Source organism: Botryllus schlosseri, chromosome 11 (genome assembly GCF_051294905.1).
Source record: "Botryllus schlosseri isolate E-star chromosome 11, Bs_hap1, whole genome shotgun sequence".
Lineage (NCBI taxonomy): Eukaryota > Metazoa > Chordata > Ascidiacea > Stolidobranchia > Styelidae > Botryllus > Botryllus schlosseri.
The window spans coordinates 3,190,847-3,208,339 of record NC_137246.1 but is presented as its reverse complement, the minus strand read 5'-3'; the positions used below and the strand labels follow the sequence as shown (position 1 = coordinate 3,208,339).

Genomic DNA, 17,493 nt, shown 5'->3' with positions numbered 1-17,493 from the left:
GAATAGCTGCGTTCACTTCTGGTTGCTTACAAGAGTCGATTTTGGGCCTAAATGTGTGTTTCGTCCAAGCCCATGCCACATAGGACGGACAGAAAAAGAGTTGAACGTAGATGATAGGAAAAACCTGAACAAAATGAAGAGCAAGTACTTCGACAAACACCTTTCAATTCATCAACTATCCAGCCAATGGGATCCCGACAGGGCGGCCCTGCTATGAATTCGCTTTTATTGATGTTGCATTGTGCAAATATACAGTACCTCTACGACCAGCAGGAAAGGCGATAAAAGGACCACATACAGGATCAATGTCATGGCGACAGTGCGAATGAATATAGAATATTCGTATAGCAAATAGAAGTAAAAATAACTGTTTCATTACCCAAAAGAAACATTCATCAAAATACTGCTGATCATAACATTCATGATCTATGGTTGATTATAACGCGACACACTCACTACCAAATCTTGATTACAGTGGTGTTTAATTATATTTTTGGAGAATTGTAGTAGGAGCTAACACGGGCGAATAGATTACAGTGCGGTTACCAAACTTCTTCCGAACAAATGTGGTATGTAAGCTATGAAGTGGAAAGCGATGTATCAGTTATGAATTTGAGAAAAATTTCTCAAGAACACCAACACGATCTCGCCCACATGTACGATCTAAACGTAAATAAAATATTGCTTTGATAAGTTGCTTCATATATATCACATACTGTCAATTTATATTATCGTTAATGATTGATCTAATTTTCACCATTCTTAAGTTATTAGTGGTCTCTCGAGATTACTTGAACCATTTCAAAGTGACGTGCCGATAAGACACTAAGAACCACGAGCCTAGACGACTGTCCAATTGACTTGAAAACTAATTTACCAGAATGAACTAAGCTTGATCACAAACAAACAAAGCAAACATATCCATGATATCTGGACAAACTACGTAAGATTCAATCGGTCAAAGCATTATGTGATATGGGAAAATCAAACATTTTCAAGGCAGACAATGTAAAAAAGAAGTGAGAAAAAACCAAAACTTATGTCGGTTGTTAATTAACAGTTACAATGAATCGTACGCAAAATAATGAAAAGGCAATCAAAAGAAACTCGAATTAGTAAAGAAAAATGTTTACCACGACGGCTTCAGTAGGCTATACTGCAAAATAAGAACGATACTGCGAGATGAGGATCAATGAAGATTATACCCTGGCATATCTGGCAAGTGGATTGAAGATTTGCACGCAGATCAAGGTTTGATTGAGGCAAGAAACAAAGTCATATTAGATATTAGTGTACACATGATTAAATGCTATTTACACTTTAGAACTTACTGCACAGATTGAATTAGAAAGATAATACAGAGAAAATATTGTAGAGAAAACTAAAAAATATAGTGTCTAGTCCCAAGCAGGTATTATTCGTCCTTTTTGGTGATCTCGTCCAAATCGGGGTTGGTAACAACATGGGATGCATTTGGCTGAATTGTTTGCGAGTCAGATTTCTTGCTTATCTCAACATCCCGTCCGTGCTTGCATTGCCGTTGTAGACGCTTCAGTAACCTCTTCTTATCTCTGCCATACACGGACAGTTGTTCTTCAAGGGACTTGGCAATGATCATAAGTCCTCTGGTCTCGCTTTTCTTGAATATCACCCATATTAGAAGGAAAATAGCCACCGAATCAAGAATCCACACGCTTGTCACAATCCGCATGAGAGTAGCAAACCAGTCACCGGACGATAAAGCCCCTAGCTCATCAATCATAGTCAAAACGACATCATACGCACGCGATAGACCACGAAAAGGACCACAATTTGAAGACGGTTGCTCATTGAACACCACGTATCCCAGGAATCCGCAACAGAGCAGAAAGCTGCCTAATTGGAAAAGGTTAAACAACGCGTGACTCTGAGAAGCACGCCATCTTTTTGTAGATGGTTGACAGTTTCTCAACACGCTAAACCTCTTCACGTAGAACAGTACCAAAAATTTTATGACGTTGATCAAAGGCAAAATCGGACTGAAATATATCCCGATCCAGCATAGGGTCTGTCCGTAGATTAAGTCCATCACGTTGTTTGCGATTAAAAATTCAGGCCCCTTTCCGCCTCTTTTCCGAGATATCCACTTTGCGATGAATTCCGCACAAAACGTAGAGAATAGAAGACAGAAAACAAAATCTACAATGACAAGCCTGTAAATTTCTTGACCCAAGTTAGTCTCCCAGCATATCGTCCCGTTTCGGTTCAAGTTGCATCTTTCCACGTTGTTTGAAGTCCAAAACGCACAGATCACTCCCAACAGTCCCATTTTGAACAGAAAATTCCGGAAAACACTTATGTATATCCCGTGTCTCGGATGCTTATATTTCTCACGACTCGTCAGCCAGTCGATGACATATGGCATTATGAGATTGACGGCAGACACAATAATAGGCAGCGCTAGATCTTGAAAGATAGGATTACCCTCAGTTTCGGATATAATCTGGCAGATGAAAGTTTTGTTCAGAAAATACACGCCGGCGATCGCGGCCCCCACTAGTCCAAAGTAAAAGCCCCAAGTGACTATCCGTAGAGCAACTAGTTCACATTTAAAACACGCAGACCGATGATGTGTCTGCCTACGCTGTTCGGCCAGCAATTCCGTTAATTCAGTGACTATGGACTTGCTCCTAATGGACGCAGCACTGTGTGATGCTATTCCGAAATCCCAAGCACAAAACACTCTATTAGTAAATTGCGTGTATTCCTCCTGAGTGTCGATGTAGTGTTCTCGAAATAATGTAGCAGTGACACGCAGAAGCCAAACCAGACAGAGTATAAAGAATCCGAACATAGTCAGAAGATACGCCAAAGGCATGTTATAGTACGCATTCCCAACTGCATTGATAGTGCTGTTTATGTAATAACCTTGATACATGAGCGTGTTGGTAAGACAGTTTGATCCTGTAAGTATGCCTTCACCTGTAAACGTACAGGAAGGTACTTGCGGACGGTCGAACAACTGTGGAACGCTGATGAACACAAACGTGAACACAAAAGATACCAAAGATAGGAGGAATATTCCACGTAGAAAAGTGAAATAAGACACGACTCCAGTGCCGAAATTGCCTTCGATAAGTTTCAAGTCGTTACTCCATAGTCTTCCAATGGTGATGAGAAACTTGTAGAGTTTACTTTTGAAATCTCGCCAGGTGAGAGAAATCTTGAATTTCAGCAGCGTAAATCTCCCGATACGCTTCCCGTTTGCAATTCTATTTTCGTTTTCTTTCCCTCTCAAACGGAGCCTTTTTTTGGTAGCCATGTTCACGGGCAAGTCTCGGAGCGCGAATTCGTCGACAATCCCGTTTTTTGTGATTTCCTCGAATAATTCCGTGTCGTCGGCTCCGTCAATGTCGACAGTGTCTTGCAGATTGCTCGCGGAGACTGTGCTTGAAATGTTAGCGTACGATCGCAACCGTGCGGCTCGTGCCCCTCTTTTGCGGCCTATAGTACGGCTGGGCATATCTTCCAGGATTTGTTGAATATCGCTGGTTTCGTTTTGAGTATTACTAAATGTCGAGTCATTATCCTGATCATTTGATTCATGCTCAATCAAACTGTCCACAGCCCCAGCATTTTGGTATTCTGAACCTACATCTTCTTGTATATCGCCGTCCATTGTTTTTTCAGCAACAATAGGCACTGAATCCGTATCCTCTTCTATACCTGCGAAAGCTAAATTGATTTCGCCACTGTAATCACAATCATCCGGGATACTCTTTTTGTCGACTTCACTCGAGTTCATAGTGTCTTGAACTGCAAAGCAAGAAATTCGATTATATGATTTACCTCATTCAAAGATTTCCAATGATCATCATGATGGAGACAGGACTACTGTAATAGCCATTGTTTGTTTTGGCATAAATCTGAGTTTGCTTAAAGGGGCACTGCGCTCTAAAAATGATGTGGTCTCAAATTGAAGGTAAAAACGAACAAAAATTTTTGGCCGCAGCCATTTCCTTCAGAACGCCACCGTAATGGAGCTGCAATTTATTGAAATTTCTACAAGACCAGCTGCCGCGGCTGCTTAACCCGTTACATGGCACGATGTCTTCATCGTCGCACTTGCTCGATGCGATAAGGCAGTCACGCAGAGAACGAAACTTAGACACATTTCCTTCATAACATCGGCTGACAACTATCTAAAATTCTGGGTTTACCGAGGGCTGGGTTTGTAAGGCTGGGTTTACCGAGGGCTGGGTTCACCGGCAACCGTGTGGAACTGATAAAATTGCTAGTAAACCAATGATGATGATGATGATGAACTATGGTATTTCGGCATGACGGCATGGGTGACACATGCTTTGATGGCATTTGATATATTGGTAACCCTGTCATTTTGTCCATTCAAAATAGCATTCTACAATAGTTATTTACTGTAACCTTGATTTTGTGCGTTTTTTTCATAATGACGAATAAAAACGATATCTTCCATTGTTGCATAGTTAATCTTTTCAAAATTGATTGAGCCAAGGAAGAGTCACAACGCTTAAAATATAAATACCGTAGTCTGAAAAGTCTAACCTCGATGCTCGGAACAGCTTGCACGCCGCAGTTACATTCGCAGGTGTCTTTCAAAGTCGTGATACACTCCCACGAACGCCACTTCCTGCTGTAAAGATATGACACCCAAACAAAACGGAATGCATCACACAACTTTACTTTACAAAAACAAACAAAACTTTATAGCCCTCGAGCCTCACCTCACGGTTGGAAAATTGCTTCATTTTCATTTGCGCAGCGTCGCCTGTGTCCTTATTTTTTACGGTTTCACTCGGATGTAACATGCAATAAATAAATTATAGATTAATATTTTCCGTAATTCAGTTAAAAATATCACGTTTTGATAAACTAGAAACCGTTTGAAACATGTTACGCTTGAGATATCAACAGTTTGTTTTGTTTACATCGCGCCATGGCCACCAGTTGTTGAATACTTGGTCCACAAATTCATAATTTAGAATTTTACATGTAGAGTGTCGTTTCGGTCGCGCGACAGACCACTGTTCAGTAGTATTATGATCATTAACACTTAGAACGAACATTCAAGCATGCCTCTGCAGTATTTTACCTGAGCATAGCCAGAATATATAGACTACATGACTCGAGACTTGACAGAACTTCATATCTTCTTGTAATTGTAGATACGCGGTAATAGATAATACAGAAAATCAGCCCGGAGTGCAATAAAACCGTAGCTATGGCTAGTTTACTTGGAGGGGAGTACTGCATCGAAAGTCTTCAACGAGATGTTCAAGATTTGCAATCCATCATTGATGAAGTACAGTCGCGTGTCGGACAGGTAAATTACGATCCTCAAAACGTATATAACGCCACAGATTACCAAACAGGAACAGCCATGTCATAACTCTATATCTGCCATTTTGTTTGAATCTATATTTCCTCTACACGTTTTCAAAGCATTTATAAATATATTGCTAATACGCCTTATGTTATTGCATTGTGATATATTATATTGTTAGTATTTATTGATTGGGCTACAAAAACAATGTAATGTCACCCTGTTACTAATTTACTTACAGGTTAAATATCAATCTTGGAAATTTCCGGACAAGGCCTCCTGCGATCTAAGCATATCAAAGCTGCTTGAAAGTTGTGTCTATTCAGAGGATGATGAGGAAGAGAGCCAGATGTCCCACGTCATGCTTTATGACTTGGTCATAGATAGGTAATGATGCCATTTTGATTAAGCGGTTGAAGCGGATAGGGGTACTTCATAGAAAATACAGACAATGTTTTCTTTTCATGGCTTACTTACCAGAAGCAGGGCGATATCAGTCCCCTTTTTCCCATTTGCATCTGACACATAATAATCTGGAACTATCACATGTCTTGTCGATATGTGATAAATATAGGCCTGTTGATAACCATTGCTAAATCTACTATATTTTGCAGTTATCAAACTGCAATAAATTATGGTGTCAATAAATAACATACTCTCAGCACTCGAATTGAGGTATCCACCTATAAGTATCTATCCTTACATTTTGTTTTGCATCGTTTTTATAGACAACCCATCAATTTCAGAGGGTAGCCAAGTAAATTTAAAAAAAAAATTGTAACTTTTATATTATAAATTTAAAGTTTACTTCTCTTATAGCTATGCTTGTCCTGGTTGGAATTGGGCCAAATTTGATGTGCAGCATTTTTTTTGCCAATTTAACAATTTTATCAAGCAGCCATTAAAATTTGAAAGAAAAACTTATTTTTCCACAACCCTAGTGATTATCTTTTGTTCTAGAGCGTGAACATTCTGCTTTTTAGGCTGGTATATCTGTTGCAAACTTTCATTTGCTTCAACGAGATCTTACTGCGGGCAGAAGACGGAAATTTCCCGTTGTCGTCTTTGTCTCCCGTTAAGAAGGGCTCGGTGCGCTCCATGTCGATCGGTTTGAGCGTGAAGAAATGCTGGGCCAGAATCACGCAGATTGCCACTTTATTGCAAAAACTAGCCAAGCAGGTATGATCTGCAATGAGTTTTCTGTGTGGGTTTCCACGGCCATGTTATCAACTAGCAGGGCTGGGCAAAATCAGAGGTGGTCGGGATCGAGGTAGGTTACTGCTTCATTTTCAGAGTACGCGAGTAGATTTTGCCTACTTGGAGTACTTTCTCAAGTGATTTTATTTTTGGGCTACTTCAACTTGTATTTGAAACAGGGTTGTAACCAAATCACAAGGTTTCGAGTCAAGTCAACTTATGTAGTTTTGTCGAGTCATTTTAAATTCACTACCTAGTCAAGTCCGAGTCCAAGTCAGTGCATAGGTACATGCTCGAGTCCGAGTCACAGTGTTGTGACACGAGTCAGAGTCACTGTTCAGTTCAGTTGTAAGTTATCTCCTGTTCAACCCAATTTTTTCATCTCTGCTCGAATGATATATAACGGCTCGCATTCATAATATCGTGGTTTTCCTCAGTCCTAACAGTTTCTTGCCCTATTTTCCAAGTATCAGGACTGATAAACGAAATACCAGCAATGTGGTAACTTTACTATTCTTCGAAGTTACAATGAAATGTCTGTCTTGGCCGTCCTAGTCTCGAGTTATACGACCTTCGTTTGATTCATGTAATATTACTCGAGTACCCTACGTGTCGAGTCAATACACGAATTGACTCGAGTTGAGTAATTTTACGCATGTGAAAAAATGACTCGAATCAAGTCGAGTCACCGAAAAATCGTGAATCGAGTCATTATAACCCTGCTGGTATTCTCAGTAATTTTGACATGTCTTGAAAATTGCTGGTTTAACTTGTATTTGAGTAGAAATTCTTGTCACGATATGCTCATTTCGCAAACCTGTACACACTACACAGCCCATTCCTTGCATTGCTCTGCCATGCTGCAAACATTTGTTCACCGCACAATTCTGCAACCATATTCTTTTAATAACAGGCTAGCGAACAGCCACCAGCAATTGAGGACAAAAAGACAGAAATGAAATCTCCATACCCTATCAAGGACACGTCAAAATCTCCGGATAGCATGCACGACAAAGGTGGGCCACCGCTTCTTCAGTTGTATGATCACAGTGCTGGAATTCTAAATACTCATGCACATATATCGTCAAAGATGTCTCGTGTGACGTACGTACCATTGGCGTTCAAACTGCGGAATCTGTGTATGCGACGTGCGAGACGTGCGCCAAGGCTCAACAGAGTTTACACGAAGTGGGCAGGTACGAATCTCTTTCTAGTCTGCGATTAATTTTCTCTTCACCGCCGTTCCTATTTCAGAACGATAATCAAGTTATGTAAAGAGCAAAGTCTTCCGACGGCCTTGGAAGACTATCAGGGCAGATATGATGATGGGAGTACCATGTCTGTGGCAGATTTATTGAGGTAGTAACTACTAATATCCATCTGCTTTTTAAGGCTTAGTTAGGTTTTGTGTTGAGTATTTCTGCATTGCTCATAAATAGCAAACAGAATTAGAAATCATAAACCATTTGTTTTAGTAAGATTACATCATGCATTTATTAATGCTATCGAAATTCCCATTATATTATCTGTAACATTACCGGCATACGCATAAATAGGCTACTTATATATGACAGATTCGTCATTGGTAGAAGTTTGAACGCTGTATAAAGGCTACAATTTCCTTGATTGTTCCCTCTTGAACAGTTCCACTTGGTTTGATAACCCACTTGATTGATTTTCAGCTAATTAAACCTAATAAATCTATAGATTATTTGTGTAATTGTATAATATATATATTAGTACTTGAGTGGTCTATTAATACTGCAGTATTCTCTATTACGATTGTGTATACAATCGACTTACACAAATTTACTCATACGCTGGACTGCGTTGTTTCATTTTGTTCCTCCATTTTAATTAATATAAATCTATCTTCATCTATAGGCTACTCAGTATACTGGAATTACAGCTTACATTTCTCCTGGGTTTCGGTAGACTTTATAATTTGATTCACTGCCCTATGACCGACACCTTGTGCTTGCCAGTGTCATCTGGTGCTACAAATCAATTCAGTCTCAGGTCTTGCGTTTTTCATATAGGTCCAAATTGAGGCATATCGCATATCCCTGGCAAAAGTATTTTCTCACGTTTAGAAAGATTGCATCATTCTGCTAACTGATTCTGAATCTCACACTGATCAATCTTGCAGTACCTTTCATTTAATACTTGATTGAATGAGTTGAGTTTATTGGTAATAATTATTTCATCCTTTCAACACACCACAAGATTGCGATTTGTGATGCAGTGATGTGATAGGAACGTGTTGAAACAACTTGGGAGTAGTCTTTGAAGACATGCACGCTCGTTGGAAAGATGATAACCAGGGCAAGTTTTTGTTGCACTAAAATCTTGGGAAAGTTGCACTGAATTTCAACAAAAGTGGCATTTAATTAGGCTAAGATTCAAAGTTAATCATATTTTGAGTGAAAATGACCAGCAGGCCGCACAAAAGATCTCGGGCGGGCCGCAGGCTGAACATCCCTTCATTAGACTTTCATGTTAACAGGTATCAAGGTTATCGTTTGTTACTTGCAAAATAACGAATGCTCTTTATAAACACACAGTTTAACTAACTAAGCTATCTCAAAAAAACTTGATCTCGAATAACTAGCACTATGATTTTTAAATCACCTTTTACATTTTGAACTGCTTCTTGGAGGTACAGAACTTCACTATACAATTGAGTAGTATATTCATATTGAAATGAACCCCAATATTTTCGGCTGACACTCGTCAGCAACTAGTGCATTTTGCGCAATACTTGATAAAAGTTGCAGTAAAATGCTTCATGAAAAACAGAAAAAAGTTGCGAAAAATTACAATATAAAATTTCTACAAACAGCCTAAAACATCATACTACATAAATGAGTATATAGGAAGCTGCCGGAAGCTGTAAAATAAGTTGCAAAAGTTGCAAAAACTTGCCCTAATGATAACATCAAAGCTATCAGCGATGAGGATCAATGAGGCATGTGTCGATAGACGAGATCGATATATCAGATTGCAGTTTACGTTAACTGGTATTCATCCAGTAAAAGCGAATACTGTTCTACAATTGAGAGCTGTGCTCAGCTCTACTTATTTTCAATTTAATGCACATGCCTTTAATTCAGGTGGGCTAAGCACCAAAGCAAAGATCTGTCGCGCATATCGAGGCATATGACAAACATAATGAAGCAAGTCAACCCGCTCAAAGCAGACTTGGCGACTGCGGTAAAGAATGAAAAAGACGCGAAATCCGAACTGCAAACCTGCCAAGCAGTATTCGACAGGAAGGCGAACGAATTGAGAGATGAATTTCGGAGGAAAGAATATGTCTTGAAAGAGGTGATACGCAGTTGATACCCTTCGTTTTTGAAGAAGGTTAAGACCAGGTATGAGCAATGCTATTTTATATCAGAACGAAAAAGACTTGAAAAAGCGACTGACCACTCTCGAGACTATCAAGGCAAATATGGAGGAAGAAATCGAAAAAAGCAATTGGAAGATATCCGACCTTAAAGACGAGCTGCTACAGAAACACAGGGATCACTTGTCCGTAGGTGGGTACGAAACAATGGCTGATGAGGTGGAGGTTATGAAATTTTTGATCGAGATTGTCTGTTATCATCGTCCAGATGTATCAGTTCTGACTAATTTGAATATTTTTGAAATCTCAAAACATTGTGATTGGTCAAAACTGACTGCATAACTATGAAATTTTCATAATGAGGTGTTTGCAGGTTTGGCATACGGCAATTTGTACATACAAGATGAGCTCTTCAATTACTTAGTAACCATGCTCAACTCAATGCTTTGTAGGCCTATCCTATTTTTGTTCAATCGTAATTAATGATGTGATTCGTTTTTCATTTTCTGATGGCTGATTTTCGGCAGCTTCATGTACGCATATGGCACCCTAATCCGAATGTGGTAATATTTCTTTTCCGGTCTAAATTCATCGCGTCGCCGTTTTGCGATACTGTAGGCGTAAGTGTGATGGAATGATGGATTGGAACAAAAAAAAACAGATTTGAAGATTTAGGATAAATTTGGATCAAATATGATTTACGATTTGAAGATGGATGCAGATTTGCACTCGGACATGAAATTTCTCATATTCTCATCGAAACTTACATTCATCAAATATCTGCCATTATGAGATTCAGACTTGGAGACTACACAAAAAAAATGTGGATTTTAATATCATGGTCGCCATCGAATCTTTATCCATCTCTCTCTCTCTCTCTCTTGACATTACCATGACGCAGGGTTGGAACCAAGTCACAACCTTCCGATTCACAAGTCAATTAGAGTTTTATGGTTTTAACTCGAGTCAAGTCGAGTCATTTTCAATTCACCACCGAGTCAAGTCAGGAAGCAACGGGCCTAGTCCAAGCCACAGTTCCATTCAGGTTCAACTCGCTTCTGTGAAACTCTTGGGTGATATCACAGGTCTCAAATTCATAATATAATTATTTTTCTCACTCTGAACATTTAAACAGATGTATTCAAACAGATAAAAGACAGTTTTGGAACTCTTTTTCAATTTTCGGTCCTGATATACAAGTCATATAGAATGTGTCGAGTCATATGACTGGTTCGAGTCATGCGTAATGACTCGAGTACAAGTCGAGTCGAGTCAATACACAAATTCCTTGACTCGAGTCATTATCCATTTTAAGAAAATGACTAAAGTCGAGTCAACGAAAAATTGCATGTCGAGTCATGACTCAATAATTACAACCCTGCCGTGACGTCACTCGTCCGCATACAATTTCAGATAACTTGTCGAATAAATACAAAGAAGAAGCGATGGAGGGCCGGCAGTACAAGCAGGACGCGAACAAATTCAAAGCCGAGCTGTCCCGCGTCAAGCTCAAACTGGAAGAGCTCGAGCAGTCCGTCGATCACGAACGGAAGCTGTACCAGCGCGAACGAGCCAGAAACGAGAATATGGCGCAGCACGAAAAGGTTGGGACATGTCCGGTCGAATTGGTAGTGTCTCCGAATGTGGGTTGCCGGCGGGGCTGTAGCCAAGTCACAAGGTTCCGAGTGACAAGCCAATCTCACTGTTATACGACTCGGACCAAGTCATATGACTCGAATCTCAGACGGCCAAAACCGACATTTCATTGTAACTTTGACGAAGAGTAAAATAACCACAGTGTTGAATTTTCGGCTATTGGTGCTGCGACCAGAAACCGTTAAAAATGAGGAAAATTAGTATATTTAAAATGCGAAGCATTCGATATCATAAAACAGAGTTATAAAAAGTTGTTTGATCAAGACTTCAACTGGAAACTAAGCAGTCAACGCAATGACTTGGACTTGAACTCGAGTCATAATACCATGATTCGGACTCGACCCTTTGCACGCTGACTTGGACTCGGACTTGACTCGGTGGCGACTTAAAAATGACTCGACTTGATTCGAGTCAAAACAATAAAAGTTAGATTGACTTGTGACTCGGAGCCTTGTGACTTAGTTACAACCCTGATTTGTGAATTATCGAGACGACAGATTTCGTGCCGTTCACACTTTCAATTGGGTGCCTTGGAGTGGATTTTTATCAAAATACGTAAACCTAGCCTGCGCCCACGGAAGGACTTGTGTAGCGTCTAAAAACAGTACATTGAGCTCAAGCGCTCTCGTCGTAACGATTATTCGATATTTCATGCCTGAGAATTCGTATTTTGTGATAAGATTTTTGATAAACAATGTTCTTTCCAAATCTCTTCTAGCTGGTGACGATTACCGCTGACGAATGATAGCCGAAAATATTAGGGTTCATTTCACTATGATTATAGGCTACTATTCAATTGTATGTTGAAGTTCTATACCTCCAATAAGCTCTTCAAATATAACATACAACGGTTAGTATATTTCTTATGTTTAAACCACTCTATCAGGGTAAATTTATTATTAGCAGAAAGCAGGAATATAAATTCACGGTAACACCCATTACAGAGGTGATGTCGAGTTGTGTACATTGGGCTTCCAGTCTGACAGACTGACTGAATTCCTTTCTGCGCCTTAGTATGGCTTTGACCAATATAGATGTTGCAAGACAAGCAAAGAAGTCTGTTACGTCGGATGGAAGCCTTGAACGATGAGTGCGACAAGCTTCGAGAGCATGTGCTCGGTCTTGAGGAGGAACGCGACACTTCCATCTCAAAACTGGAAGCGATGGAGCAGAGCAAGAGCGAGCACGAAAAGTCATTCCATGAAATGCAGGTGCTGTGTGTTGTCGGGGCATCCAGCAATTTTTGAGAATTGTTATTGACTGGCAGAAGTACTACCTGAAAAAGTGCATTGAACGCTCTCCTATTCGAAATTTCATGCTGGTGACGCATTACGGTAGAGATAATTAAAATTTGTGGTAGTACAATGAAAATTTTCTTTTCTACATTCTCGGGTAGAAGATGTCTATCCTTACTAAGTAGTTGCCAAGAATGGAGAAAGAACGTTCAACAGCAGCAGTTGTTGGCTGACAACACTGGAGTTGTGCGTACACTGCTGGTGACACACCGTGTTGATTCATTCTGGCAATGTTGTCTACATCACAATTTCATCATGCCCTTCTTTATATAAGAACCAATGCCCATGCAGTCTTGCTTCAGTTGGGATATTGCGGTACGTGGAGCATAACACCATGTCAACCTATTTGTTTCATTTGACCGTTTATGATTCACAATGAGCAGACAATAAGCCGTCTACAACGGTAGGCCAATAAAGTAGGCTACAAGCTATGAAATGTCAAGTGATAAGTTCGCTGACGGTGCAAACATCTACAATAAAATGAAATGCTGGTTGCAAAAAAATTTTGACTTTGCAAACAATGTTGACAATTTTTTGACCTAACGTTACAATTTTGAAAATATTATGACTTATTTGGACATGTCAAAAAGAATCGCCCTGTTCATGAGAACAAACTCTAATGAAATTAACTTGACTTATGTTATATTTCATTCTGATTCGGCGTTTTTAATTCAATTTTCAAGTTTTTGCAAATTCAGTAATTTTACTTCTAACATAATTTGGAAAAGGCTGTGTAGCTGAAATTCTAACTCTAATCAAATTCGAAATAAACTGAAGGTGAAATTCCAATTTTAATCTAATTTGAAAAAATTATCTATCTGTAATTATATTTTTAATCTAATTTGTGTGACGCCTTGTTGCAATCTAGTTTTCTGTGAGGCTGACCCAGGCTTAAACCTTTCTACTTCCAATTGTGACTGAGCTGAAAATCGTGACTGATATTTGCTTGTACAGTAGTGCCAGCTACTTGACTGACTTGACTGGCTCAAGGGCGACACGTTAATATTTCCACTATTGATGATGTTTTTCGGAAAGAATAGCTGAGTCAGTGTGTTGGTATCAAAATCTGCCAACCTAGTTTCAGCGAACAGAAGGAGTTTGTTCGTAATGTCAAATTAATACATTAAGCTTAAGCCGGCTGTTTGCCTCGAATATTTGGATTTTCATGCGTTAGACATCATAATTGGTGAAACGGCAGTTGACATACAATGTTCTTTCCAATTCTCTGCTAGTTGCTGACGATTACCCCTGACAAGTGTCAGCCGAATATCTTCTGGTATATTTCAATATGATTATATTATTCGAGTTTCTTGTTATACGCAGAAGGCCATCGACAACGGCCAGAGCGAGACGGGAACTCTGCAAGACATCGTCGACGCATTGAAGAAAGAGAATGAAACCCAGCAATGCTTGATCGACGAGTATCGAGAAAGGGAACGTCTCCTCGTGGCCTATCCGGATTTGAATCAGGAAAACGTCAAATCGCCCATCGTTGAAGGTACGGAAAGTAAAGCTAGCTGCTTTGGGATATTGAGTCGAAATTCTAACCCAACAATGATTATATTGTGTGGATTTCGGTGTGCCTGAAATCATGAATTCGGAGCCGTTGCTTTTACTTTTCAAAGTACTACCACTTTTGGGAGCACTTAAGCAGGGTTGTAACCAGGGTTGTAACCAAGTCACAAAGCTCCGAGTCACAAGTCATTCTCACTTTTATGGTTTTGACTCGAGTCAAGTCGAGTCATTCTCAATTCACCACCGAGTCAAGTCCAAGTCATCAAGCAGAGGTTCGAGTCCGAGTCATGGTATTATGACTCGAGTACAAGTCGGGTCAATACACAAATTGACTCGAGTCATTTTACGCATTTGAAAAAAGGACGCCAGTCAAGTCGAGTCACCAAAAGATCGTGACTCGAGTCACTGCAACCCTGGAAATGGTGGAAGTACTTCGTTACTGACCACCTCTGTTTAAGTATTTATACTTTCCGGCCTGTTAGCTTCCGGGACTGACAAAATATTGAGATTAATGCTGCGAACCATCGAGAATGCTGGTTTGTTTGTTTTGTGGTATTCATGGTGTTTGTTGACTACTATGGTCATTTACACCAGGCCGATATTGTTCATTATCTTCCGTAACTGCCGACTTATAGCATGGCTCACCTCTAGGCTTTTTGTGAGACACCGCTTACGCGGATGAGGTGGCGAGGAGGAGCCTAGGTAAACCTCCAACACTTAGGTATCGGAATTCGGAAGTCGACCTCAGTCGAACTCGAACCCGCACCCATTGGTGTTGCAACCGCGGATTATACCACTGCGCTATCTCGCTGCTCGAGAATGCTGGTCATGTCTAATGTGGACCGAAATGGCACTACAAATAATTTTCAGGTACCGGCGATGTGTTTACGGACATGAGAAATCAAATCGACGCAAACTCGACCCGAATTCAGATCCTGCAAAAAGAGAACGACGCTCTCGGCCGTGCCCTGAACACGGCGGAAGACTCTGAAAAAAGCTCAGAAGGCTACTCGCAGCGCTCGCTCAGCTCAGCAAGAAGCGCAATTCCGCCGTGGTACCAAGTAGGTATTTGGTTTAGAAATCAGCGTTGCGCGTGATGACACCATTCAAGTCATTGTCATCATAGTTGACAAACACCATGAATATCACAAACAAACAAAAAAGTCCAAGTCAAGGACAAACGGGTTGAGTCTAGTCACAGTGTTAAGATTTGAGTCATAGAGTTTACTGTCTAGTATCAAATTCAAGTCAGGTTCTACTTACTTCTGTGAAATTCTTGGGTGATATCGAAGCCTTCGGATGTATAATATACTTATTATTACTCTTAACATATTTATTCAAACATATTAAAGATAATTTTTTGGCCTATTTTCCGAATAAATCGGTCCTGATACACGAGATTGGAATAAGTGATATAGAATGTGCCGAGTCATATAACTTGAACGAGTCATGCGCAGTGACTCGAGTACAAGTCGCGGTAATACACAAATTAACTCGCGTCGAGTCATTTAACATTTTTGGGGAAATTCGAGTCAGCAGAAAACTGTGACTCAAGTCATGAGTCGAGTTATTACAACCCTGGTGATGACGTCTTTACGAAGCTTTTTGTCCCATTGAGAGTAAATATTGAACTTGGACCCGAGTCACAACACTAGGACTCGCATTCGACCCTCTACTCACTGACTCGGACTCGGAATTGACTCGGTGGTGAATTGAAAATGACTCGACTTGACTCGAGTCGTATCTATAAAGTGAGAATGACTTGCGACTTACTCACAACCCTGGTATTAATGTATTCAGGTTAGGGGCCGGCAAGTGCTGATTTCCCTGGTGACCGACCGCCTTTGCTATATTTATTGTTCGTGACTCTACCGTTCCAGGGCGACGATCCTATTCAACTGTGGCAAACGACTGATATTTCCGCATTGGGCGATAATGATTATGATGCTGGATTTCCGACCGAAAAAAACGCAAAACAGTATGGCAGGAACAGTCGTTTACAATTGTCATCACACAGCAACGCAGATTCACCCGATAAAAAACCACCGTCCGGCCGACAAAATACATTCACTCGGGCACCGAACCACCCGCATAAGCGTAGTGACGTGCCTGATGTCAACGGTACAAGGTTTAGCGGCACCGTTGCCCAGTCAACTACTAGTCTGGAGGCGTATAAAAAGTTGAAAGCTCACACCAAGGGTTCGTCTCCAAACTCTCAATATTCCTTCACTGTCGGCGTCGGCCGGAGGCCAGCCTCAAACAGCCGTCCCTCGTCGGCAAAGAGCGCGTTGTTCAAGCCTTGGACTTGATGATATCTAAGGATTGGAATTTGTTGAGAAAATGTGAACTACCGAAAAAATTGAGTTGTTGCAGGAGATCATATTGTGCATTAAACATGAAATTTTGTATTGGCGAAACTTGTATGATTTAAGACGGGCTTTGGGCAGGCGGGAATAGTCGGATTTCAGTTAAGTTCATTATTACTATAATTTTTATCAGATCACTACATCACAAGATTTCGATACAATGAAAAGATAGAAAGTGTCGAATCGACTTGGAGTAGTCTTTAAATCAGACACCCCCCTTGGCCTATGCCAGAGGTGGGCAACATGCGGCCCTCGACGGGATTTCGAACGGCACGCGGACAGTTCCTCGTCTTACGTGATGTGGACAGCGACCATAGTCTGCCACAATTTCCCACTATACTTGCTTACTACGTCAAATTATAGTGAATGTAGGTTAATATTTAGTTCTTACTAGGGGTTTCTACGTCTGTTATGCAGCCAGATATCAGAAAACTTGTTGACAGCTTTCTTCGACCATAGATGTCTCATCGACTTCAACAGCTATTGAGCTACATAGCGTTCATAAATTCATTCAATCTAGTTTTGGTCTGTATGCTTTATACTTAAATTTTACATTAAATATATTCTTTTTATATGTGGATGAGTAGGGCCCGCACGTTTAATACATCGATTCGGAAATCCGGACCGCCAAATATTTCATTTTCTCGTATCAGGCCCGTCGACTGGAGTGGAGAACTTGCCCGTCCATGGCCTAGGCGACGTAAAGAAGAGGCATGCACAAATGCACACTGAATAATAGTAAAATAGTAGATAACATAAAGGGCAAACGACAAA

The 17,493-nt window shown here is 40.4% G+C and overlaps 2 protein-coding genes across 3 annotated transcripts; one reads left to right on the top strand and one right to left on the bottom strand.

Moving 5' to 3' along the window:
- Positions 1 to 209: 209 nt before the first annotated feature.
- On the bottom strand, positions 210 to 4,720 carry LOC145450069 (transmembrane channel-like protein 6). The gene is made up of 2 exons (XM_080328547.1): positions 4,564 to 4,720; positions 210 to 3,795 (listed from the first exon to the last, which is right to left on the bottom strand). Exon 2 carries the CDS (start codon positions 3,782 to 3,784, stop codon positions 1,415 to 1,417), a length of 2,370 nt encoding a protein of 789 aa, XP_080184673.1. The 5' UTR covers positions 3,785 to 3,795; positions 4,564 to 4,720; the 3' UTR covers positions 210 to 1,414.
- A 333-nt stretch (positions 4,721 to 5,053) lies between these two features.
- Positions 5,054 to 16,770, top strand: LOC145450070 (coiled-coil domain-containing protein 157-like). Of its 2 annotated transcripts, XM_080328549.1 has the most exons (14): positions 5,054 to 5,341; positions 5,583 to 5,728; positions 6,325 to 6,520; positions 6,579 to 6,611; positions 7,452 to 7,554; positions 7,629 to 7,734; positions 7,793 to 7,897; positions 9,652 to 9,865; positions 9,939 to 10,080; positions 11,301 to 11,491; positions 12,578 to 12,754; positions 14,162 to 14,336; positions 15,224 to 15,414; positions 16,234 to 16,770. In XM_080328549.1, exons 1-14 carry the CDS (start codon positions 5,240 to 5,242, stop codon positions 16,660 to 16,662), a joined length of 2,310 nt encoding a protein of 769 aa, XP_080184675.1. In that variant the 5' UTR covers positions 5,054 to 5,239; the 3' UTR covers positions 16,663 to 16,770. The 2 variants fall into 2 exon arrangements, with proteins under 2 accessions (XP_080184675.1, XP_080184676.1); XM_080328550.1 differs by lacking the exon at positions 6,579 to 6,611 and having other exon boundaries at positions 5,056 to 5,341.
- The last annotated feature ends 723 nt before the right edge of the window (positions 16,771 to 17,493 follow it).

What these genes read in the sequence shown, in the direction of transcription:
- LOC145450069 (XM_080328547.1), bottom strand. Translation starts at nt 3,784, where the DNA reads ATGAACTCGAGTGAAGTCGACAAAAAGAGTATCCCGGATGATTGTGAT.
- LOC145450070 (XM_080328549.1), top strand. Translation starts at nt 5,240, where the DNA reads ATGGCTAGTTTACTTGGAGGGGAGTACTGCATCGAAAGTCTTCAACGA. An exon ending in CAGGGATCACTTGTCCGTAG is followed by an intron (nt 10,081 to 11,300) that starts GTGGGTACGAAA and finishes ATACAATTTCAG; the next exon opens with ATAACTTGTCGAATAAATAC. An exon ending in ATATGGCGCAGCACGAAAAG is followed by an intron (nt 11,492 to 12,577) that starts GTTGGGACATGT and finishes TGACCAATATAG; the next exon opens with ATGTTGCAAGACAAGCAAAG.